This window comes from Crinia signifera, chromosome 19, assembly GCF_055691185.1.
Source record: "Crinia signifera chromosome 19, ASM5569118v1, whole genome shotgun sequence".
NCBI classification, from domain to species: Eukaryota; Metazoa; Chordata; class Amphibia; order Anura; family Myobatrachidae; genus Crinia; species Crinia signifera.
Window position 1 is genome coordinate 28,666,892 of NC_139226.1, and position 25,127 is coordinate 28,692,018.

The 25,127-nt window shown below is 46.5% G+C and overlaps 1 protein-coding gene across 2 annotated transcripts; it reads left to right on the forward strand.

Moving 5' to 3' along the window:
• Positions 1-439: 439 nt before the first annotated feature.
• Positions 440-6,900, forward strand: LOC146042296 (uncharacterized). 2 transcript variants are annotated; one of them, XM_083162240.1, is made up of 4 exons: positions 440-528; positions 3,636-3,726; positions 4,432-4,587; positions 6,597-6,900. In XM_083162240.1, the coding sequence occupies exons 2-4, from the start codon at positions 3,641-3,643 to the stop codon at positions 6,832-6,834; spliced, it is 480 nt and encodes a 159-aa protein (XP_083018366.1). In that variant the 5' UTR covers positions 440-528; positions 3,636-3,640; the 3' UTR covers positions 6,835-6,900. The 2 variants fall into 2 exon arrangements, with proteins under 2 accessions (XP_083018366.1, XP_083018367.1); XM_083162241.1 differs by having other exon boundaries at positions 444-528; positions 3,639-3,726.
• The last annotated feature ends 18,227 nt before the right edge of the window (positions 6,901-25,127 follow it).

The window sequence follows — 25,127 nt, forward strand, 5'->3', positions numbered from 1 at the left end:
AATGGAGCAGATGTGTGTTCATTGGTACTGTGGCCCAATAATACCCTTTGCGCAATTAGAATTTTTAAATAACAGACCATTTCAATCTATTGTCTACTGCCTATGTATTAACAGCATCTGTTTATGAAAAGTCTAAATACTGTAAGTCATTTAGTGGTGTAATACTGTGCTAACAAAAGAAAGATACATTTTTGGGTATACCCTGTGTGACAGGTCCTTTGGTGAATATCATTACAAAAATAAAACTAAAAACCCCCGCCGGTGCCTCATTGATGTTTGTGTATCCGAAAATGCCAGGAACTACAGTATATAGATATAATTGAAACTTACTCAACGCTGCTTCTTGACTGAGTGACATCATCATCCTGTCACCCCCCCCCCCTCACACTCCAGGTCAGTTAGCATATAAAGCAGCCAGCAACACAGCTGCAGTCAGTGACAAAGCCTTTTTGAAGAACTCCAATTCATTGAAGGGAATACAGTTCTATTAAAGCCATCTGAGGACATAAAGACAGGGTATAAATATAGGTAAGCCTGACAAACTGAATACTACCTACCGGTACATGAATTTCTTTTAAGTTTCTTTTTTCTTTATTTTAGTCATTGTTTCATTTGCAAAATGATTTACCATCCTGTTCTAATATATTCATAGTAAACTAGCTAAAATACCCAAAAAAGTATATAAAGTCATTGAAAAAGTTTAGAATAATGAATATTTTTAAATAAAAATGTCAAACATTTTTTTTAGAGGTTTCTTCCCGGTGACAATTTATTTGTTTGTTTATTTACTTGTTTGTTAAATTTTGCCTTCATACGCGTATAAATTTGGGGAAAGTTTCAGATTATAAACTCGACTGCCGGATTTAATTTAACACTTTTATCGCAGTTGCGTTGAACCGGCTTTCAGGTATTAATGTCCCATAAGTGTCCAAGTTGTAAAACACACTCCCAGTGTGAAAGCCAAGTCTAATCTCCTTATGGCGGGCACAGACTTGCAAATTGTGTTGGAATGAGATGGGTTTTCTGATGCAATATAATGTATGGGTTGCAGTGTGCCTGTTCTCTGTTATATAGCCTGTCCCAAGGCAATGTAATTCTTATAGTGAACAGTAGGGTCTCTCACAGTTTTCTACAAGTTCCAGACTTTATTGCGATCGATCGATCTGTCTGTCTATCTGTCTATCTACAGTATCTACCTATCTATCTACACAACACTCATTGTGGCCCTTCTGAGCGATCTTTGTAAAAAAAAAAAAACATTTTATATGAATTTATTTATTACCAGTTATCTATATAGCGCACACAGATTCCGCAGCGCTTTACATAGTATAGGTGAACATTCACATCCGTCCCTGCCCCAGTGGAGCTTACAATCTATATTCCCTACCGCATGTACATGTACACACAGACATTCTAGGGTTAATTTTTGTTGGGAGCCAATTAACTTACCAGTATATTGGATTGTGGGAGGAAACCGGAGTACCCGGAGTAAACCCACGCAAGTATGGAGAGAATATACAAACTCTGCACAGTTAGAGACATGGTGGGAATCGAATCCATGACCTCAGTGCTGTATTTACACTGTCCGTGCTGCCCTATATGTACTCTCAATATCATTAATGACGTGCTCTAGTACCCCATGGTGTCAAACTCATGGCCCTCCAGCTGTTGTGGAACTACACGTCCCAGCATGCCCTGCCACAGATTTCATATCATGGATGGCTAAAACTGTGGCAGGGCATGATGGGACGTGTAGTTCCACAACAGCTGGGGGGGCCATGAGTTTAACACCGCTGGCGTAGTAGGTTCAGAGATCAAGGAATGTTGTTACATAAAATACTTCTTAGGGTGGAAGCGTGAGGTCAAGCTTGGCATGGCAAAAAGCCAAAACTCCACACGGCCGTTTAGTACATAGCTTATGTGGCACTTTTTTATTTTAAGCTTGCAGTGCCTAAAATAGAGACGGTGTATGTGTACTAACTCCATTAAGTGATAGGGAGTCAGTAACTCTTCATCTAGATTATATTTAGTAGCAGACGAATGTGTCATATTTATTATTTATTAACCGTTTCTTATATTCTATACTGTCCACTTGGAAGTAGTTCTAAATCGTTTCTGATTCAGTCGCATTTTATTCAATGTATTGATCCTCTTTGGTCATGAGGAAAGCCAGAAATATACTACCTGGTAAAAAGATTGGATTTGGAGCTCTCTGGTAATTGTACATATAAGGTTGCGGTTGTAATTTACGTTATAAGATAAAATCAATGTCCTTCGGATTTGGATTTGGCTGCACTGCTTATGATTGGTTAGAATCCTGCAGGGGCAGATGTTGGGTGAGGGCACAATGCCGCTCATAGAGATGCACATCCGAATAACCTCTAAAATAACATGTGTATACAAGTCTGCGCAGGGTTGATGCAGGGTTCTGTTATGTTACAAATTGTATATGCAAAAATGACAGAAGCTGATTGGTTAGTACTCTCGGTAAGATTTATCAAGCTTGAAGAGAGAGTCTATGTCTTTGATGGAGAGATAAAATGCAGAGGGATAAAGTGCCAGCCAATCAGCTCCTAACTACCATGTAAAAGGCTACAGGGCATAAAGAGGGATAAACATCCAGCCAATCAGCTCATAACTGTCACTTTTCAAACACTGCCTATAACGTGACAGTTTGTAGCTAATTGGCTGAGAATTTATCACTCATTGCGCATATGTATCAAGCTTCATAACGTGATAAAACGGAGAGCCCGCCAATTGGCTCCTAACTGCCATTTTACAGGCTGTGTTTAAAAAGTGTTAGGTAGGAGCTGATTGGGAGGTTGTTATCACTCTCCACTTTATCACTTTTGGAAGCTTCATACATCTGGGCCTGTATCACCCTCGCGTTTATCTCTTTTAAAGGCGTAATACATCTCCCTCTGCGTGTGAAAAATGAGTCAAGAGCTGATTGGTTGATATTTTATCTCTCTCCGCTTTATCAGCCTCCAAGCTTTGCTAAATCTCCCCCACTGTATGTTTAGTTCTATTATGTAGCATCTTAGTTCAATATTTTCCATCTGAAAACGCCTTAAAGCTAGAGAAGATGCAACAGGTGCAGACTCGTTCCAGGACCATAGAACAATCCATGACTAAACTCTATGACGTGCGCATCAATGACATATAGAATGTAGGTGAATGGTGGTGAGGACCAGAAACGTGATTCTTCTTAGATTGGCGCTGCACAGCAGTGAGGCTTACCACCTTTGTGTACAGTATGTAGGGTGTGTCGTTAGGCAAGGAGTATCCCCATCATATTAATCACTGCGTTTGGCAGTGCCCTTTGTGGTGCTGTCACTGCCTCATGCTTTAGTGTAGGAGCGGAGAGAAGCTGGCTCTGTAGGAAAATGCTGTGCTGCATGCTTCTGACCACTAACTGTCTACACAGCGATGCACAGCTCTGACCACCTCTGATATTAAAGACTATCCCGTGACCTTACTATTTCTGCTCTGCTTTGTCCACCAGCCAAACTTATGAATACAATGATTTCTTGCATCAGCCTCCAAAACAATTTAAATTTAGACCATGTCAAGGAAGTTGGCCAGGAAATGTTGGGCTTGTCCGTTAAAGTTGTCTTTTTTCCCCCGTTTTCCAGCAGTCATGGCTCAGATCGGATGCCTTATCGTGTTTTTCCTTGTGGCGACAATCAATACCTGCAGCTCTTACGGGATGGACAACAGAGACAGGTGAGCTGCAGTGCCCTATAGATTGCGTGCTTCTTTATAGCCAGCTGAAAAGCCAGTCAAAATGGCGGCTTCTACAATGTACTTTCACTTTGGGCTGTGACCGTGTTTAGCCCGCAAACTTCCCACCCTACCGTTCTGCTCCTACCTCCAATCTCCTTCTTCGCTGCTCCCTCTCTCCATATCCCGAAAGTTTGAATCAGAACAGTGTCCCTGCAAAAATTGCTTTCACTTTCTGGTATGAGATCTTTTAGCACACATAGCAGTAATTTGGTCCGTCGAGTGGCCTCTTGTGGTCAGTGGTGGTACTTCATCTCACAGAGATGAGGAGTAGTAAGCCTTTTATACAGATGGGGCCGTTCTCTGTGTGTCCGCCAGCGCGCCATCCGCTTGTATCTGGTGGATGGCGATCCGGCAGATGTGGACGCATGAACGTCTCCCATACTCGCGCGTCCATTGCCGAGAATGGGGAGTGCAAGCGTCTCAACCCATTCGGCTATTGGAGGATGGCGGTCGGCGGGAGCAGCTCCGTCTGTGTGTATATACACAGACACCAATAGCTACATCAGCGCAGCAAGAAAACATGACATGTCGCTAAATCACAAATGCCATAGCCGCTTCCTTAACAGAAACCCATGATGTTTAATTAGTGATCATTGCAGTCATCAATTGAATTTTTGACTAATATTGTTTCTGTTCCTTATATAGGCGTATGCCCCCACCTGTGGAATCCTTCCTGGAAAAATTAAGAGACCTTTCCAACCAGAGACTGAAAAGGGATGTGAGAGATGGTGACTCTCTTATATCTACTAGGAAAGAGCCAGAAGAAGATTCAAACAATTCCAACGATCGGACGATGCTTAGGTAACAAAATACAACTATCTACTGTAACTTCCCTCCTCTGTAGCATAGAGGTTTAATAAACAATCTTAACCCTTTGAGTGGGAGATGTGCAAAACATCCGCTCAAAATACCAGCATTGCTCACATTTGTTATATAAATTCAAATTCAAAATGTTGTTTTAAAAAGATTAAGGGGGAAATTTACTAAAGGAAATTTGTAAAAAATAGGTGTATTTGTATCCAGAAATACTGTACACTTATTTTTGACATTTACTATCCCGAAAATACGGCAATTCGTATTGATAGAACATCAATACGAATACAAATTGCCGTATTTTCGGGATAGTAAATGTCAAAAATGAGTGTATTTCTGGATACAAATACACCTATTTTTTTACAAATTTCCTTTAGTAAATTTCCCCCTATATTTCCTAGATAAGGTAACATTACCGGTCAACGGCCCTTATTCTGATCGGTGCGGATTTCTCCGCATGCGGTCGTACCGCCGATGTTTTTGGACTGCGCATGTGCAGAGGTCACTCTGCGCATGTGCAAGCGGTTTTGCCGCACGTATTCTTTATACGCCGCACAGGGGGCGGAGAGGGGCGTGTAGGGCTACTTAGCCTCATTACCCTATGCATACGCCCCGCGTTTCATGGGCGTTCCCATGCAAACGCGGGGCGTATGCAAGGTAATGAAGCCGTGACGCTTGTGTAGGGGGCGGGCATCTGACATCGCCGGATGTCAGCTGCCCGCCCCCATACATGATTTCATACGGACAAGTGTCCGTGTGGTCTAGGGTGGCGGGAGCTGGTGGAGCGTGCGGCCCTGCATTCGATGTTCGGCGACCATCGAATGCAGGGGCTGCTCCCAAGATGGAGGAGGCGTATCCCCGTCCACTTTCATGCGGACCGCCACATATCCGCGTACGGACGGAGGTGGCGATCCGTATGGAAGGCGGGGATTCGCCTGCACGGTCCTGGCCGCATATTCTGATCGGGCCGCACCGATCAGAATAAGGGCCATTATGATGAGTACAAATGTTTGCTTGGCAATTTTCACACCTATTTTGACAAATTCACTTAGCACTCAAAGGGTTAACACCACCAGGAAACTGAGCCCCCCTTTCCGGAGTCCCTGATTCAACTGGAAATGCCATCAATGAACTTGGAAATTGGGGAGGCTCTTCATCTTTAAATCCCCGATTTGGTGATCCCGACTATTTTCAGCTGGGATCACGGATTCAAGAATTTTAAACATAGTTTATATTTCCATTTCCTAACCCAGCTATTGGGAGGATTGGAAAATTGCGATATGTTGGTAATGTATGGGGGACTTTAGAGTTCCCCTTTTGGCAATTGACTAGGAAATGAAAACAGAAAATAGGGTTGAGGGTTTTTTTTTTTATAATTCTGTATTTTGATTGGTCAGCAAGGCAGTATCACTTTAACAGAACCAAATAATTGGTAGTGTTCAATAACGTGACTTACTATTGAGAAAAGGGGGTATGCTTGGTCTAAAGATGTAGGTCTGCGATTAGAGAATGGGGTCTGAAGGCTTCTGTCATGAGAAATACAGGTCCATGCATTATCTCATGCAAATTTTGACTTGTTAGAATTAAGAAATACTGGGAACAAGTCATTTTCTGTTGGTGGATCATCTTAAAGTGTTCAGGAGAACTCCTTCAAACCTTAATATTTAGTTTTCAATGGAGTTCAAATATTTGATATAAACTTACAAAACTATTAAAATAACATTTGTTAAAGAAGTTTTGCAGTCCGGATCAGTGTTGGCTCCTGAGGAGGGGTTGCAGCACAGTCCAAACTTCAGATAGGGGAATCACATCAACTGCCACCCCAAAAACTGCCAATCATCACTGGTAGTGGGTGTGACTTCCCTATTTGAATTTTAGACTGCGCTGTAGCCCCACTTCTGGAACCAACACTGTTTTGGATCCCGCCCCAACATTCACGGCTGAATCGCACCAATGTCGTCGTTCAAAAACTTACAGATATCTTCTTCCTTTTCCAGATCGCTGTTGAACCTGAGAGAAAAACGATACACTCATTCCATTAACACTCGCGGTTGTCAACTGGGGACCTGTCAGGTACAGAATTTAGCCAACGTCCTTTACCAGCTTGGGAGAAACAACAACAAAGACAAGTCCAATAAAGACACTAGTGACCCCATGGGGTACGGAAGGAGACGCCGCTCCATGCTGCGAGATAGAGACTGGACTGACTTATCTGAATCCATAATGGCCACTTAGGGCCACTTCCTGCCTCTATGCTTACTCCACAATTGGAAGAAGAATTAAATATGGAATCCAACCTTACGTAGAGCTGCATTTGTGGTCTTTAGGTTTCCAGTGGAGTAGAACCAGAAGTCAGCCTCAGAAATAGGCCCCTGGGAGATCAAGCTGATCCTGAAGATCACCCAAGTGTGTAGTGATCCACTTGTTTTTAGCAGAAGGAACCAAGGGTTTCGCGCTGAGCCGAGTGTTAGTGAATCGTCACCACCCCAACTAGTGAAACTACTGTACTATGCCAGGAGTTTGCTTTCCAACAACAATAATGTCATGTGCTTAAAGCTACTGTAAGTCAGTGTGCCAAGAATAATATTAGAAGGTTGTACTTAGAATTACGTCAATGTCATACTTGTGATGACACAGTAAGTAGGAGACATCAGCGTGCCTACAGGATGCAGGTGGGAAAGGGGGAACAATGGTTTTGTCTTCAAGTGTCCCGAGTGGTTCTTAGGCTTGCAAGGGTTTAGGAAGATGCGTAGATCTCCATTCCAAACAAAATATTTCCTCTACCTCACAGCATAAAGGTCACAAGTGACGAGTATTTTTTCCTTTGCACTAGATATAGGAAGAAAGGGGACTTTTGTCAACTGCCTTCAGCCGGCCAGTGCCTTAGCAGATATATATATATAGTGTGTAACTCCCCAGCGGCACATAAGTTGTGTGCTGTGCCAGGTTGATGTATTATGATAAACATTCGGGAAAAGATACTAACTCCAACAAATGCGTAAGAATGTGGCTACATAATTGCCTCAAATACAAATGATTATATATGGAAAAGAGCCCAAGAAAATGATTTAAGCAGAATTCCACTTCCATTTCTTCACAATGTTATTATTCAGCACATGGGATAACCCAGATTAGATTACTACCCCTTTCACATCGCAAATGACGGGGCCCAACCGGGATTTGGACACGGGTCCGTCCCGGGATGGGGCGGAGCTGCAGCGCATCATAGAGACAGGGGAGGAGCCAGGCTTGGAGCTGACGCTGTCTCCAAGCATTGGCTCCTCCATAGTGTGAATGGTACCAGGGTCGTTCGACCCGGATTACCTGTTCACATTGCACAGCAACCCAGGTATGACCCGGGATTAACCCTTTTTTTAACCCAGGTCGCAATGGCGGGTTGATAGACCAAGGAAATTGATAAAGGCCCTTTCACATCACACAGAGAACCAGGTCAACCAGGCAACATCCGTGGACCGACATGGCTTATTTTTTGTGAAGTGAAAGGGGTATTAGATGGGTGGGCCTAATTCAGTAGTGAACGTAGACTACGGAAACTTGCTAATAGGTGATTTGGTTGTAATCTGTGCATTCCCGCTCATTTACAACCCCTTAAACTGCGGTCTCTTTCTGAAGTCTAAGTGCAGGCACGCGGGGGGGGGGGGCTCTCCCACTTGTCATTACTGGCTGCAAACTGCATGGGAGAATATTACACTGTCAAAACACAGAGTGAAGGCAGTATAAACTTGGTCAATGGGTAACTGCAGGGGGGGTTAATATAAACATAAAATATATATATTAAAAACCCTCCCATTAAAAACCCTCCCATGACAAGGCCGCTGCTGCTGCTATCCTCCATGGGCCAGAGAAGCATATGATGAGCTCCACCAAGCAAAGCTCAGCATAAGCCTCTCAGCCTCTGACCTCTTGTGCAAAGTCTCATCGGACTTAGTCAACTCCCAGTAATGCACTGCACACTTATGCAGTCAGTGTGCCTTGGCTCCCAAAGCTCAGCACCATTAATCATTGTCACATTGGCAGATAGGTGAAGCTGCAGCACTACCCCACTCCCATGCACAAAACCTTTAGATAAAAAAAAAGTAAAAAAAAAAAAATACATGCCAACCACAGCGGGCCCCTAGATAGAGGGGGGGGGGCAGGGGTACTGAAGTACAACTAATACTGAATCAGACCCATTATCCTTTACGCAGGCTAGTAGTCCACCTAATGAAAATGGACTTCGTATTGGCCCATATGGTCTACAGTATAGCACTGCTCTCTGCCCCAATTTTAAAACTAAAGGGAAGTTTTTGAAAAGTGTTGACTGTGTTCCACATATAGAACCTTTGGGGAATATTTACTGAAGTGTGGGTTCTTAGAAGTGGAGATGTTGCCGTAGTAACCAATCCAATCAGTTTCTACTTATCATTTATCTAGAACTGCCTACAAAATAATAGCTAGAATTTCATTGGTTGCTATTGGCAACATCACATGGAAAACCTTGATAAATCTACCCCATAATACGTACAGAACATAAAACGGTAATTTGGGGAGTAGTGATCCGCGTCTTAAGATATTTTCCGCTTTATTATAATACATTTTCCACTGAGGGAGATACTGTAAACATACGAGATGTAAATATATACTGTATATACACACACACTACAGATATTTATAGTTTTTACATTTTATTGTATTTTTAAATGATATTTCTAAGTTATATATGGTTGGGAATTGAAAATGATTTATATATATATATTATGTGACAACACTTTGCTCAATGACAAACAGTATGTATCTTGTTCATCAATTAAAAGGATGTTTATTCATATGAAAGTGTGATGTGATATATACTGTACTTTAGCTGTAACCTGATGTATGGAGTTTTATTATTGACAACATGACATTGGGGGAGATGTAGAAGCAGTGATAAGGGAGGAGAATTGAGCCAGAGGAGGAGTGGCCTATGGTAACCAATCAGCTGCTCTGTATAATTTTATATTATGCAAATTATAGATGTTACTTCAGTGCTGATTGGTTGACCCCCATTATGATAAATAACTGTTCAGGCAATAGTCAGCCATGTTAACTATCAAGCAGTGACATCATCACATGAAGATACCACAGGTATTACTTCATCACAAAATGGCTGTCACAACTATGCCCAGTACACTCGGGGACAGATTCAGACCTTTTCGCTCAGGTCCGAATTCGGCCCCACCTCCAATGGTGGGGAACTACGCATGCGCATAGGCGCTAATGCGCAGACCCCCGAAGTGAGAAGGCATTCGATGGTGAGCAACCATCGAATGATTTCTCTTCTGTGCTGGCGCTTGCGAGCGATTGTGTTAGCGTACACATCCACTTGCAGTGTAGCGAGGGGATCTGGTCGCCGGGGCAACGTTAACCAGTTAGCTAGGCTCCAAATACACGCAATGTTTTGGGGACTAAGCGTGCACATGGTCTATGTGTGAATGGATTCAGAGACTTGCATCGTCGCCGAGCCATTCGCAAGCATCGGGGCGGGCCGGGGACGGACGGTGACGGGAATAGGCCCGCCCATGGAAACGTCCAACGTTTTATGGGCGTCCCCATGAAAATGCTAGGGGTTCCCATTGGTACAGAGACGGGCCGATGCCTGCCGTTAGTTAGTTGAGACTGACTTTTATTTGTGAAGGCAGGAGAAATCGTCGGATGGTCGGTTTCTCCTGCAGTGGAGGCATGCGAGGGGGTGTGTTCTCGTACACATCCCCTCCCATGTTTCTGAGGAGATTTGGAGGCAGTGGGGGCATGTATTTGGCCGGGAGGCAGGCGACGTCTCAGGCACTCGGTAAGCAGCGATGTGTAGGAACTACTCCTGATCTGCTCAGACAGAAAAATACTGGAGGGAGCCATGTGATAATAATACCATCTCAGATTCCCTGTGGTTCTACTACTCCTACTCTGACAGAAAAATACCATTGGGAGCCTTGTGATAATAATCCCTTATCCGATTCCCTGTGTTTCTACTACTCCTGCTCTGCTCTGACAGAAAAATACCAGTGTGAGCCATGTGATAATAATGCCATCTGATTCCCTGTGGTTCTACTACTCCTGCACTGCTCTAACAGCAAAATACCAGAGGGAGCCATGTGATAATAATGCCGTCTCAGATTCCCTGATGTTCTACTTCTCCTGCACTGCTCTGTTAGGTGCCAGTGATTGGCTATGTGTGTATAAAATCATATACTGATCACAAAAAAAAAAAAACCGCACACTGCTGCCCAGGGATCAGTGAATGAGGGGCTCACTGGCTCTGTGACCCCGGTCATTCCTAGTCTTCGGATATCGCAATGGGGTTTATTTGGGTGACTTTATCACATCCCATTCGATATGTACCATCTTTACCTCTCCTATGCATGGGTTAGCTGAGTATGCGCCAGGCCTACGTGTCCTCCAAGCAGGTCTTCAGTCAGCTTTTCTACGCATGTGATCAATAATACCCAGTACTGGCTAGAGACAGATATACCGCCACAAAATGATCCGGACTCATTATCAGACATACATACCAGCAAAAGAATACAGTTGTGTATTACCACTAGGGTAATTACCAGGCGCTGCACAGGGCCCCTTTTTTCAAATCAAGCAGCAGTTAAAATTAGGGATAGTCAGTCCCTGATAGATGCAAGAGAAAAAAGGGTACTTGTGTAGTTTCACGGCGCCACCGCGCGCACAGTCTGTAACAGAAACTTGGCAGCCTGCCAGAGGCTCTGTTTAACTGTGCGCGTGCCGCTCTAGCGCTGTCTGACTGTGCTCGTGCCGCTCTAGCTCTACGTTAACAGCGTAGCGGCCGGCCAGCAGCAGCAGCGCGCTGCCCAGGCGCTGACAGGTCACTGTGGTACTTGTAGTTCCACAGTGAAATAGGCAGCGCCTGGGCACCGCTGACAACGGGGGGCATGTTAAAGTGGACCTGTGTGTGTGGATCCTGCTCTTAATGGACTCCACGGACAATGTTAATTCTGTTTATTAATTAATAAATTGTAAAGAATAATTGGGTACTTGTTTCCTAGCACGGCGCCCATCGGGTCCCATCGCATACCATAACTTAAGGTATGCGATGGGACCCGACGGACACGATTTTCCGGCTTTTTTGAGGTTTCCCGACAAATGTAAAATCGGGTCCATTGCATGCCATTATAATGGCATGCGATGCGACCGACGCGACCGACCCGATTTTACATTGTAAGCATTGTATGTAATGTTAAATTCCTATGTAAAATCGGGTCAATTGTATGCCATTATAATGGCATACAATGCGACCAATGCGATGGACCCGATTTTACATAGGAACCAATGTTAAATGGCCCCCCATACCCAATTTTTGATTGTATACCCACCCTGATGGGTAATTTGTATGTCAAATGCCCCCCATTGTTAAGCCACCCCACGATGAACGCCAACCCGAAACATGGCAAGCGCAAGCCCGCAAAGGGCGGCGGTACGCGTCCTCCGACCTTTTCATACCCCACTATCCACATCGGCGTGGAGTTGATTTTATATAGTGTGGCGTGCGCAGCGAGCCACCGAGCCCGAAGCTTGGCGAGCGCAGCAAGCCCCGCGAGGGGACGCGTAATACGTCTGAAGTAATGCGCGGCCCCTCGCGAGGCTCGCTGCGCTTGCCACGCTTCATGCTCGGTGGCTCGCTGCACTCATCACACTATATAAAATCAACTCCACGCCGACGTGGATAGTGGGGGTATGAAAAGGTCAGAGGATGCGTACCGTCGCCCCTCGCGAGCTTGCTGCGCTCGCCACGCTTCGGGTTCACGTTGATCGTGGCATGGCGTTAACAATGGGGGGGTATACAATGAAAAATGGGGTCTGGGGGGCTTTTAACATTGGGGCCAATGTAAAATCGGGTCTCAGGGACCATTTAACATTGGTTCCAATGTAAAAAATCGGGTCGGCACTTTGGTTGCATGCGATGCGATTGACCCGATCTTTGCAACCCGATTGCATACATTAAATTAAAATCGATGGCGCCGTGCTAGGAAACAAGTACCAATAATTGTGTTCAATTTTTTCCTCAAATAGAGCAGTTACAAAACTTTTTTTCTCATACATACCAGCAAGACAGCCGTATACTTAACCTCCAATAAGCCGGAGGTTAACTATATGGCACCAAAGGGCAGAGGTCAGAATCATAAGGGAAATGACCCCAAAAAAGTTTAGTTAAAAAAAAAACAACAACAGAGAGACTGAGTCTTGTAGAACATTCCACCCCCTTCTCCCATTCCTTGCCAAAATTGAACTTCTTAAAGGATAAAAACAGGATATACGTTTGTCTGTTTATGTCTGCTCTATTTACACTTCATCGACGAACACAGAAAAAACAGGCGAGGCAGACAGTAAGTTATGAAAGGGGTATAAGGGACAAAAGGAACATAACAAGCAAGAAATTAAAAAATATTGCTTTTTTCTAGCTAAGATGCTGGGAAAAAAAACACTATTTTTTATTTTTTTAAAGGTGGTGTGGCCTTCAGTCAAAAGGCATTGTCCAATGGTTGCAGTACTCCCGCAATGCAATGCCTCCCCCCCCCGAGCAGGATCAAATCGGCCCCTAAGTGCACTAAGCCAGCAGCCTGCCAGTGGGTACGCTCTTTAAATCTCTCTGCACATGTTCATCTGCCCACCTGCAGCGCAGCACGGTTTTGCACAGTTGCATGCTTTTTTGCTTTGCTTGCCAATCAGAATGCTTAGATATCACACACATTTACTAAGATGGGACTTCTATTGAAGATCGCATGTTGCTATTAGCAACCATTCAGTTTCCATCTATCAACTTCTCTAGAAGGTGCTAAATAAATAAAGAAGTAGATTCTGATTGGTTGCCCGTAGCAACATCCCATGTTCAATAGGACTCCCATTTTCGTAGATAAACCCCTAAGTTTGTAAAGTTGTTTGAATACTACACCGCACCTATCGGACCCCTGTTGTTCTTCATAAAGAAGGTTGAAGACCGACTCCGGTCTGCCCTAGGTGTGGTGTCTCTGATGCTGATTTTTGGCATATGTTATGGGGATGCCCACCGGTATTTGCTTTCTGGGAGGGTATATGGGTGGGTATATGGGCTGATATCTTCCACCTATGACACCTAGGGTGACATTCTATGCTATGCGAGTATCGTTATTTTGCGGTAATTAGACCACAAAATGGCGATATCGCATTTTCCCATTAAATCGTTGATTTAATGGGATGCGCATAGGGGCTGAAATCGCATATTTTGTGCGTTAAGGTCTGGTGAATAAAAATGCGAGATTAATTCGCATTTTTATCGCATCCAGATGTTTGCGCACAGAAAAGTATACAAGTCGCTTATTTAATGCTATGCGCATTTGCACATCGCATTTTTTAAGTGACTAATTTTCGCACTAATTTCAGACCTGGGTCTGTTAGGCGAATAAGCCAGAACCCTGCACAGATCGCAATGTTCCATGCAGGGTTCTGCTGTAAAAAATAAAACAAATGGTTAAATTAAAAAAAAAAAACAAGCGCGGGGTCCCCCGCCCGAGTGTAACCAGCCCCGGGCTCACTGAGCCGGTGCTGGTGACATAAAATCAGGGTCCCCGACAAATAGGGGTCCCCTTGATTTTATGAAACCAGCACCGGGCTCAAGGTCCGGCGCTGGTTCCCAAAATACGGGGGACAAAGTGACTAGGGGTCCCCCGTATTTTAAGAACCAGCACCGGACACAACCAGCCAGCAGGGTAATGCCACAGCCGGGGGGAGACTTTTTATACAAGTCCCCCCGGCCAAAGCATTAACCCCCTGGCTGGTCAGCATGGGCAGGGGTCCTGGGGAAGTGGGGACCCCCCCAATGAAGGGGTCCCCCCCCCTCCAGGACTTACCAGCCCATGCTGATAGTCCGGGGCTGTCCTCCATGCCCCTGGGCTCTGGGCATGGAGCTGATGCTTTGTGTAAAAAAAAGAATGATAACTATTGTTTTACACTGGCGAACTATGAGTCCCAGCAAGCCTACCCCGCATGCTGGGACTTGGGGAACCACAAGTCCCAGCATGCGGGGCATTAAAGGGCCCGCTGGCACTTGTAGTTCTGCAGTGTAAAAAATAGTGCACAAAATCACACTGACACCCTGTAAAATAAAACTTTAATACACACAAAACACACTGATACTTACCTACCTTGAGCCCGTAGGTCGGTCCCTGGATCCTGGATTCTTCCTCCGGGGCTCCAGGGCAGAAGAGTCCGGTTCCGGGGCCTTGGTCCTGGTTCCGGGGCTGGTCCTGGGGTTCCGGGGCTCCTGGCGTGAAGAATCCGGGGTCCGGGATCCGTGGTAGTCCGACTCCAGAGGGGTACCTAAGGAGGAAAATCCTACTCACCTGCACCCCGGCGGCGACCTCCGGTGACAGCGCTGCTCCAGACTGGTACCCGGCTTGCAGGAGGTTGTCCGGCGCTGAGATGTTTCCTCCTCGCCGTCTCTGAACAGAATGATTTCTCGGCCAATCAGGAGCCGAGAAAGTCGGCTCCTGATTGGCCAGAAATCATTATGAATATAGACGCCGAGGGAGTAACATCTCAGCGCATCCAGAGCTGAGATATTTCCTCCTTGCCGTCTCTGAACAGAATGATTTCTCGGCCAATCAGGAGCCGAGAAAGTCGGCTCCTGATTGGCCAGAAATCATTCTGAATATAGACGCCGAGGGAGTAACATCTCAGCGCATCCAGAGCTGAGATGTTACTCCCTCGGCGTCTATATTCAGAATGATTTCTGGCCAATCAGGAGCCGACTTTCTCGGCTCGTGATTGGCCGAGAAATCATTCTGTTCAGAGAAGGCGAGGAGGAAACATCTCAGCGCCGGACAACCTCCTGCAAGCCGGGTACCAGTCTGGAGCAGCGCTGTCACCGGAGGTCGCCGCCGGGGTGCAGGTGAGTAGGATTTTCCTCCTTAGGTACCCCTCTGGACTACCACGGATCCCGGACCCCGGATTCTTCACGCCAGGAGCCCCGGAACCCCAGGACCAGCCCCGGAACCAGGACCAAGGCCCCGGAACTGGACTCTTCTGCCCTGGAGCCCCGGAGGAAGAATCCAGGATCCAGGGACCGACCTACGGGCTCAAGGTAGGTAAGTATCAGTGTGTGTGTTTTGTGTATTAAAGTTTTATTTTACAGGGTGTCAGTGGGATTTTGTGCACTATTTTTTACACTGCAGAACTACAAGTGCCAGCGGGCCCTTTAATGCCCCGCATGCTGGGACTTGTGGTTCCCCAAGTCCCCGCATGCGGGGTAGGCTTGCTGGGACTCATAGTTCGCCAGTGTAAAACAATAGTTATCATTCTTTTTTTTACACAAGTCATCAGCCCGATGCCCACAGCCCAGGGGCATCGGGGACAGCCCCGGACTATCAGCATGGGCTGGTAAGTCCTGGAGGGGGGGGACCCCTTCATTGGGGGGGTCCCCACTTCCCCAGGACCCCTGCCCATGCTGACCAGCCAGGGGGTTAATGCTTTGGCCGGGGGGACTTGTATAAAAAGTCTCCCCCCGGCTGTGGCATTACCCTGCTGGCTGGTTGTGTCCGGTGCTGGTTTTTAAAATACGGGGGGACCCCTAGTCACTTTGTCCCCCGTATTTTGGGAACCAGCGCCGGACCTTGAGCCCGGTGCTGGTTTCATAAAATCAAGGGGACCCCTATTTGTCGGGGACCCTGATTTTATGTCACCAGCACCGGCTCAGTGAGCCCGGGGCTGGTTACACTCGGGCGGGGGACCCCGCGCTCGGTTCTTTTTTTGACAACCTTGCGCTGTCCTGCAAATGTGCGATTTTCAGACATGAAAATCGCACATTTTCAGGACTAAAAACAGCGCACCACTTCGCTGCAAATCGCCCCTCTTCGCACTTTTCAGCCTCCAATGCGCATCACATTAAATATGCGCATTTAGGCAGAAAAATGCGATTTCAAAATAGACGATTTGCGGCGATGTGGTGTGCGAATTAAACATGCGCATTTAGCGCATAGCATAGAATGTCACACCTAAACTCTGCTCATTTGGTCTAGAGTAGACCTGAGCAATCTCATTCCTTGTGATATACTGTACAAATATGTCTTGTGTTTGACAAACTTGGCTTAAGTCATCATTGCAAGAAATTGAGTAGAGCGCATGGAGCTTGCAGGGACTGAGACTCCAGTGCCGGGATCTCGCGATATCGACACCCGGAAGTCTCGTCCATTGCATGCTCTGTGGAGTCCGGCAGGTAGTACGGTCCAGGCGCCAACCATAGCCACGGCGGGATAGACAACGGCGTGGGACCGAAGGAGGGATCTGACAGACCACACTACACAGGTTAGAGGTGCACTGCGGGCGGGACGGGATGCCAGCCCCCCACACCACCAGCCGATCGTACTTTCCCCTTCCCCTACTGTGCCACTACCCCACCAGCCCCTGTGCGGCAATTACCACACTGCCTACTCACTCAGGGCCTTATTCTAGTTCACTCTTTCTGACAAAATCCTTCTTAGATGGACAAAACCATGTGCACTGCAGGGGGGCAGATGTAAAATGTGCAGAGAATTAGATTTGGGTGAGTTATTTTGTTTCTGTGCAGGGAAAATACTGACTGCTTTATTTTTACACTGCAATATAGATCTCACTTTGAAGTAAAACCCCACCCAAATCTAATTCTCTCTGCACATGTCACATCTGCCCCACCTGCAGTGCACATGGTTTTGTCCATCTTTTGTCAGAAAGAGTGAACTAGAATAACACCCTCAGTGAGAACCCACAGGCAATAGTGTATATATTTATTCATTTGTGTATATTTTCATTGCAATTTATATACAGCATTTGTATTTTCGTATTTTATCACCTTTTCACTGAGATTTGTCATTTGTAACCATTGCAGTGCATTACGTAATAAACGGGTTTTCTTTTTGAACTCACACATTGGGATATTTCATTCTTCTCATACACACATTGAGCGCAGGCCTCATAACCCCCTATCTCCATTGCATGAAATTGGTTTGCTGTATCTCACCCCAATCAGTGGCATAAGTTTGTAGAAAAAGCCCGAAGGCAAGACTAAAATTGGTGCCCCCCCCCCCCCACACACACACACACAAAGCTAGAGGGAGGGGGGGGAGAGAGAGAGAGAGAGAGAGAAATCATTGTCAGGGTGACATAGACTCACCCTCCTGCGCTGCAGCGTCTCCCACCCAGCTGCCGGCTCTTTCTTTCCACCTTCAGTGACAGTCATCTCACACGCGCACTGGCTGTGTGAGGTGGGCTGTCTCCGCGGCCCGACTCCCTGCTGTTGGCTCAGTCCTCAGGTGACTTCTGCCGCGCTGCCAGGCGGCAGGGAGGAGCGGCGACGCAGCAGCTACACACAAGGGAACGGGGAGCTGCCTGCCCAGCCCACCCGCAACACTGCACGCACGGGTACGGGGGAGGGGGGTCGCCCGACCGCATGCACCAATGCACGCCGCACAGGGCTACGGGGGCTACCCAACCGCAACACTGCACGCACGGGTACGGGGGAGGGGGGGGTCACCCGCCCACCGGAACGAACACTGCACACACGGGGGATGCACGCTGCACAAGGCTAGGGGGGACGGGGCACACAGCGCCCGCACTGTGCTGCATACCATAGGCAGCGGCACTAATGAACATCAGAGACAATGGAGCCAGTGCCCCCTTTAAGCCTGGCGCCCGGCGGCAGATGACTCCATTGCCTCAGGGAGTTCTGCCACTGAGCCCAATATATACCAGTAGCAAGCATTAAGGTGCCCATACACTGAGCCGATTTGGACCGATTTAGTCAGATTCTGACGAATCGGGCCATGAAATCGGCTCAAATTGATGTCGCCTCAGGTTTGATGCGTGGTCCTGTGTGCATCGGACCTGAGCTGGTGGTCGGACCTGCTGGTCATCCGACCACCCGATCTGGGACCTCCCTCCCCGTTTGGCGGGGGGTGGGCAGCATGATCCATTGGGTGGGCAGCTCCTAGTGGCGGGGGGGGGGGGGGGCAGGCAGCTCGTAGTGGCTGTCCGGCCAGTCATTTCAAAATATTCATCAGCTGCATCCTGCCCCGCCGACTGCCAAAATGCGGCTGCAAGCTCCCAGCCGCCACCGCCGCCGCTCAGACGGCTCCTGCTGCCCGCAACTTCGAGCCACCACCACCCCGCTGCCCACCTCCCGCCACCACAGCAGCTGCCTGGGAGTATTACATAAATCGCATTCGATTTATTGCATGTAAAAATGGCACATTGAGTGCCAGATCGCACGTGAGCCTTCCAGGAAGCTGCCGGGGACTCTCACAGCCAAACTGGTCAGACTTATCCTTAAGACAAATCGTTCCATTGTATGGGGGCCTTTAGGTAATGAGGACTCGGGACATGAAAGATTTGACTTCCGTTCACGTGGCACTAGGGTGGCCAATCCCGGGATCGGGATCGGCGGGATCCCGGGATTTGGCCCCCAAAACGCCGGGATTTCAATCCAATCCCGGGATTTCGGGATTAAACTGCGCATGCGCAGTTTAATGCCGGGCAGCGTCTGAGCACTCAGACGCTGCCCGGCTTCTCCCATACCCCGCAGTGCGCAGCGTGACGAGGTCACGATGCGAGGTAACGCTGCGCAAGGCACAGCCGCACATCCCCCTCGGCCACCGAATCGCCCGCCCACCCAGCGCTCCCGGCCACCCGCCCTCCCACCCAGCGCTCTCGGCCATTGATAAGATGTTTTGTCTGCTGATGTGATGGTACTATTGCCTCTTCAACCATTGTATTATGTCACCTAACTGTTTATAACAATTCTATTGTGTTCTGTTAGTCTGATTTATGGAACCCAGCTTCTATACTTACGGACATGTTTCTGTTAGAGATGGGGCCGAAGATTTGGATTTGGATTCGTCGCCGGGATTTGGATTAGGCTTTGTCAAACAGCAGTGAAAGGCATTTTTTTAGTCCCTAGAGTAATAATAACCTCAATAACATAAATGTCCAGCCCTTTTCAGACAATTTTGGCCACTTTACACCTCACAATATGGATTTTAGGGCAAAAGGTCGCACCGAGGTAGCTGGATAACTATGCTAAGCCACACAAGTGTGCGGCATGAACACGTGGCTCATGTAAGAGTGGCACTGCAGCGGCAGACAGGATGGCAGTTTGAAAAAGTAGGCCTCAAAAAGCACATAATGGCAAAAAAAAGAGGTGCAAGATGGAAATGTCCCTGGGACACACACCCACCTTCTGACAGCATATATTATGGGTGCACTACACACAAAGAATGAATAAATAAAGACAAGAAAATTTGATTAGGATTTTTTAAATGTAATTTGTTTTTAATGCGCAGCTTGTATAACGCTGCTTGAACACAGAACAATCACACACGCAACTTGTGGTGTATACTATTGGAGTGCAGTATACAGCAAAAAAATAAAGAACGGCCAAATGTATTTTTATATTGTATTTCTTTTTTATGGACGGTCCTTGGATAACACTGTGTGGACTGTGGAGGCAGAACAATCACACATGGAACTTGTTCTGCTTCTTCTGACAGTATATATGGTGTATAGTCTGCACTGCACAAGTTCACAACACCCCTCTGTCTGCACTGCACAGCACCCCTCTGCAGTATGCACAACACCCCTCTGTAGTCTGCACAACACCCCTCTGTCTGCACTGCACAACACCCCTCTGCAGTCTGCACAACACCCTTCTGAGTCTGCACACTAATGCAATGATGACTGAGTGATTGATGACAACAAGTACAAGTTCAAGGTTAAGTTAAACACCCCGGTGCCAAACCCCTCTGCAGTCTGCATGCACTGCACACAACACACCTGTTTCTGCTCTGCACTGCACAACACCCCTCTGTCTGCACTGCACAGCACCCCTCTGCACACTAATGACTCTGAGTAATTGATGATGACAAGTACAAGTTCAAGTTAAACACCCCAGTGCCAAATCCCTCTGCAGTCTGACTCTGCATGCACTGCACACAACACACCCCTGTCTGACTCTGCACTGCACAGTACCACTCTGCAGTCTGCACAACACCCCTCAGTTAAAGTTTAAAACACCCCAGTGCACAACGCCCCAGAAGCCTGCCACCTCCGTGAACGGCAGAGCTGTGCGCAGCAGGAAGCGTGACTGTGAAATGTCGCCGAACTCTCGGGACGCCGAGCTTTTATAGACTCGGTGTCTCGTGAGAATCCGATGCCAGCTTCCCGCATTCGGAAACTCGCGAGTGCTGCCTGTGGGCACTTAGGCCGGCTATCGGCTATGTTCGGAGCGGTTCAGATTCCGTGGAATCCGAACCGCACATCTCTAGTTTCTGTAACTAGATATATGCTCTATGATGCTATGAATGACTAATGACCCTGTTTTTGACATATCTGTATTATGTTTATTGAAATTCCTCTTTAAGGTGCCCATACATGCTGCTAGAATCGCTTGTGTTATGGACTAAATCGCATCGCACGCATGCGTTTTGCATGCAATGTGAATGCGATGTGATGCGATCCGAAAGCAGTACAAAAAGTATGTGCAGCACATCCTTTTTGTACTGTGCGATGCGATGCCCGACGGAGTGCGCATTGCATTGCATTGCACGCTGTGTGCTATCGCAGCGTGTATGGGCACCTTAACAGGGACAAGTGCTCTTTTTTTCTATGTAATGGTTTTTATTTATTTTGTATTTTGAATTTTTCAAATTTCAATAAAAATCTACACAATTTAAAAAAAAGGTAAATACTGTAATGGTAGCCAAATTATTCCATTATCATGACACAAAGGGGGTCTATAATCCAGTATTTTAGGAGAAAACAGTACTTCCATGTACTTTATTGAGAAGTGTGAACAAAACTTTTTTTTTGAGATGTTGAAAATATCTGCTAAACATGCCAGCATCACTCACATTTGTTATGTACATTCAAATAAAAACTGTGTAATAAAAAAGATGATAATTCCTATATAAGGTAATATTATTGGTCATTATGAAGAATACAAATGTTTGCTTGCCAATTTTTCCACCTATTGACAAATTCACTTGGCACTCAAAGGGTTAATTAAAAGTAGGTACACATTGCTCAGAACTGAGGCCCTTATTCTGGTCTGTTTGGATGGCTGCGTGCGTTCGCATGCAGCCAATGTTTCTGATTTGCGCATGCACATACGCATTTCTGCGCATGTGCATGAGTTCGGTGCATGCACACACGGTGAACAGACTGTTCAAGCACCCAAGATAGCGGGCGGGGGGACAGAGAGGGGCGTGGTGTGGCGGGGTGTCCCATTAGCATATGGGAACGCCCAGGGTTTCATGGGCGTTCCCATGAGAATGCTGGGTGTTCTCATGGTAATGGGTCAATGACACGGGTAAAGGCAGCTGCCTACCCACTTCACAGCTGCCCACCCACTTCACCCGAGCGCCCACACATATATGGGTCGGCGACCTTCGAATGATGGCGATGGCGCACATATATAAAAGTGACTCGGAAGTCACTTATATATCAGAACCAGAATCTACTTTATTGGCCATGTATACATGTGTACACTAGGAATTTTTTGTGGACAACTGGTGCTGCTAGTAATATACACATGTATACATGGCCAATAAAGTTGATTCTGATATATAACTGACTTCAGAGCACCATCATTCGAATGATATGGGCGGATCGCACAAGGCTGCGAATTGATGTTGCTGTGTAACATCCATTATTTATATGTAATATCCAGATTTATATATACTACAAATGCATACTGCTTTATCCGGAAAGAAGCTCTAGTGCCATCTTATGGAGAGAACAGGAATTGCTCACCTATTTTCATTTCCAATAATTCTGTCTGCATGAGCCTTACCTTGCGGTGGCGAAATTCACCAGTTCCAGATCCACCAAAACCGTCAATCCCCAACTGGACCCACCAGTGAGGAACGACGACCCTTTCGGGAATCAGGGATATTTAACATATTAAAAATGCTTGATGTGGATCCCGGTTGGGATCGGGGAATCAGGATTTTTACTTAATATTCCTGATTCTCTGACCCAGCTGGCTGGAAACATTGCAGCAACTAATTGCTGATTATTCGGCCATTATATTATTTAAAAAAATAACAAATGATATACAGATATACAACACAACATTTCTCAACTGTTTAAATGAACAAAGATGGCTGCTGTCCTGACAAGGTTACGGTATAAATAGTAGACCATGTCTAATGGTCGATGCCTTGGAATGGCTGAAATGCTCAAGGTCGACACAAGATTATAGTCCACATATACATGGACGACATTAGTAAGGACATGACTTGTTCAAAATTTTTTTGAATTGGGGGTTATTCAGTCTTGATCACTGCTAAATTGCACTCAGGTGTACGCTGCCCAATCAGAGTGACATCACACCCAGTGAGCCCCAATAACAGTAACGGTGCCACCCTCTAGTGGCCGACGCCCATAGGCAATTGCCTAAAGCTGCCTATTGGTCAAGGCCGGCTTTGTCTCTGGTCAGTACGGATACGTTCACTAGGTAGACAAGCATTAGGTTGACACCACTAGGTCGACTCGATATGCATGAAGGTGGACATGACTTACAGTTGACATGCAGGAAGGTCGACATGACTGAAGGTTGACATTGGTTAGGTTGACAGGGTCATAAGGTTGACATGCATTAGGTAGACATGGGGAAGATTGACAGTCACAAAGGGTTTTTCATTTCTTCTGTTTTGAGCCGACATGCGCCGACAGGCGGTATCTCATGCCTTACCATCCACTAGGGCTAGGTGGGAGAATAAAATAGTGTGCGGAGCGCAGCGGAGCACCGTGCCCGAAGCAGGGCGAGGGCAGCGAGCAGACACAGTGCTACGTTTCAGTGTCCATGTCGACTGTGTTGACAATCGGGAAAAAAAGTGAGAAACCCCATGTCGACCTTCCCCAGGTCGACCTAACCCATGTCAACCTTCAGTCATATCGATCTTCAGTCATGTTGACCTAGTGGTGGTAGTAGCTAGGTGCTGTCTGTCCAATGATCCATACTCGGTCAGTAGGCAGCTCTGTCCGAGGCCACACGTGAAGCAGCGCCGAGTGGAGGCATCATGATTATGGAGCCGGGTTGGAAGCTCTGTAAGCGTGCGACCATCCGGAGATGTAAAAAAGAACCTACCAGTGCATTCCTGTATTATGGGTGGAAGCCAGAGTATTGAGGAAACTCACACAAGTACGGGGAGAATATACAAACTCCGCACAGATAGGGCCATGGTGGGAATTGAACCCATGACCTCAGTGCTGTGAGGCAGTAATGCTAACATTACACCGTCCGTACTGCTCCTAACCATAAAAGTATAAAAAGTCTATACTAGTTGGGAAATAAGATTAAAGGGTTGATAGAAGCCATTAATATTTCCTAAAGAAAGAAAACTCCATCTGCGCTGATATTAACTCTTTGAGTGCCAACATTGCTTGTCCGATCATCGAAATATCTGCTATACATGCAGACGTCGCTCACAGTAAATAAATACAAATACAGCCAATTCATTGAAGTTTAGTTAAATATTGCACCCAGTGCCAGATTAAGCCTTCGGGGGGGGGGCCCGGGGTACTTTAGCCAGGGGGGCCCCCTTGCACTTGTCATTACTGGCCACACACTGCATAGGAAAATATTATACTGTCAAAACAGTAAAAGGAAGTATAAACTTGGTCAATGGGTAACTGCATATATATATATATATATATATATATATATATATATATACACACACACAAACACACATACACATAAATACATACCATATGAAAAGCCTGTGTTTTGTCCCTCTGCACCTTACTCTGTAGGAGACCTCACAGTCCTAGTGCTGCCTTTGATTAAAAACCCTCCCATGACTAAGCTGCTGCTGTTCTCCATGGGCATGTAATGAGTTCCACCCATTAGAGCTCAGCACAAACCTCTCAGCCTCTGCCCTCTGGTTTAAAGTATCATGGGACTTAGTCAACTCCCAGTAATGCACTGCACACTTGTGCAGTCAGTGTGCCTTGGCTCCCGATGCTCAGCACCATTAATCATTGTCACATTGGCAGATAGGTGAAGCTGCAGCACTACCCCACTCCCATGCACAAAACCTTTAGCTAAAAGGTGGGGGGCCCAGGGGCACTAACCCCTTGTGCCTCCATTATAATCTGGCCCTGATTGCACCTAAGAAAAAGGTGCGGTGGCAGAGTCAAGGATGGGCTGATCTGTTGCAATGCCGAGGGGCGGTTCGAGGGAGATGGAGGGCTATTCGGGATGGTTGCCCCCCTTTCCAGAGGACTGGGAGGGAGACCCGATTTCCATAACCAGAGTTGCCTACTCTGGTTATACCCCTTTCCGATCACAAAAATAACCCAGGGAATCGCCTGGCAAACCTGGCAATTCGACCTGGGTTATAAGAAGGGTTAAAAACTGGTAAATGGACATAGTGAATAGATTGACACAGCATAAGGTTGACAGGAGTTTTTTTGTGATATTCTTCAAATTTTTTACTTTTTCACACTTTACCATCCATGAT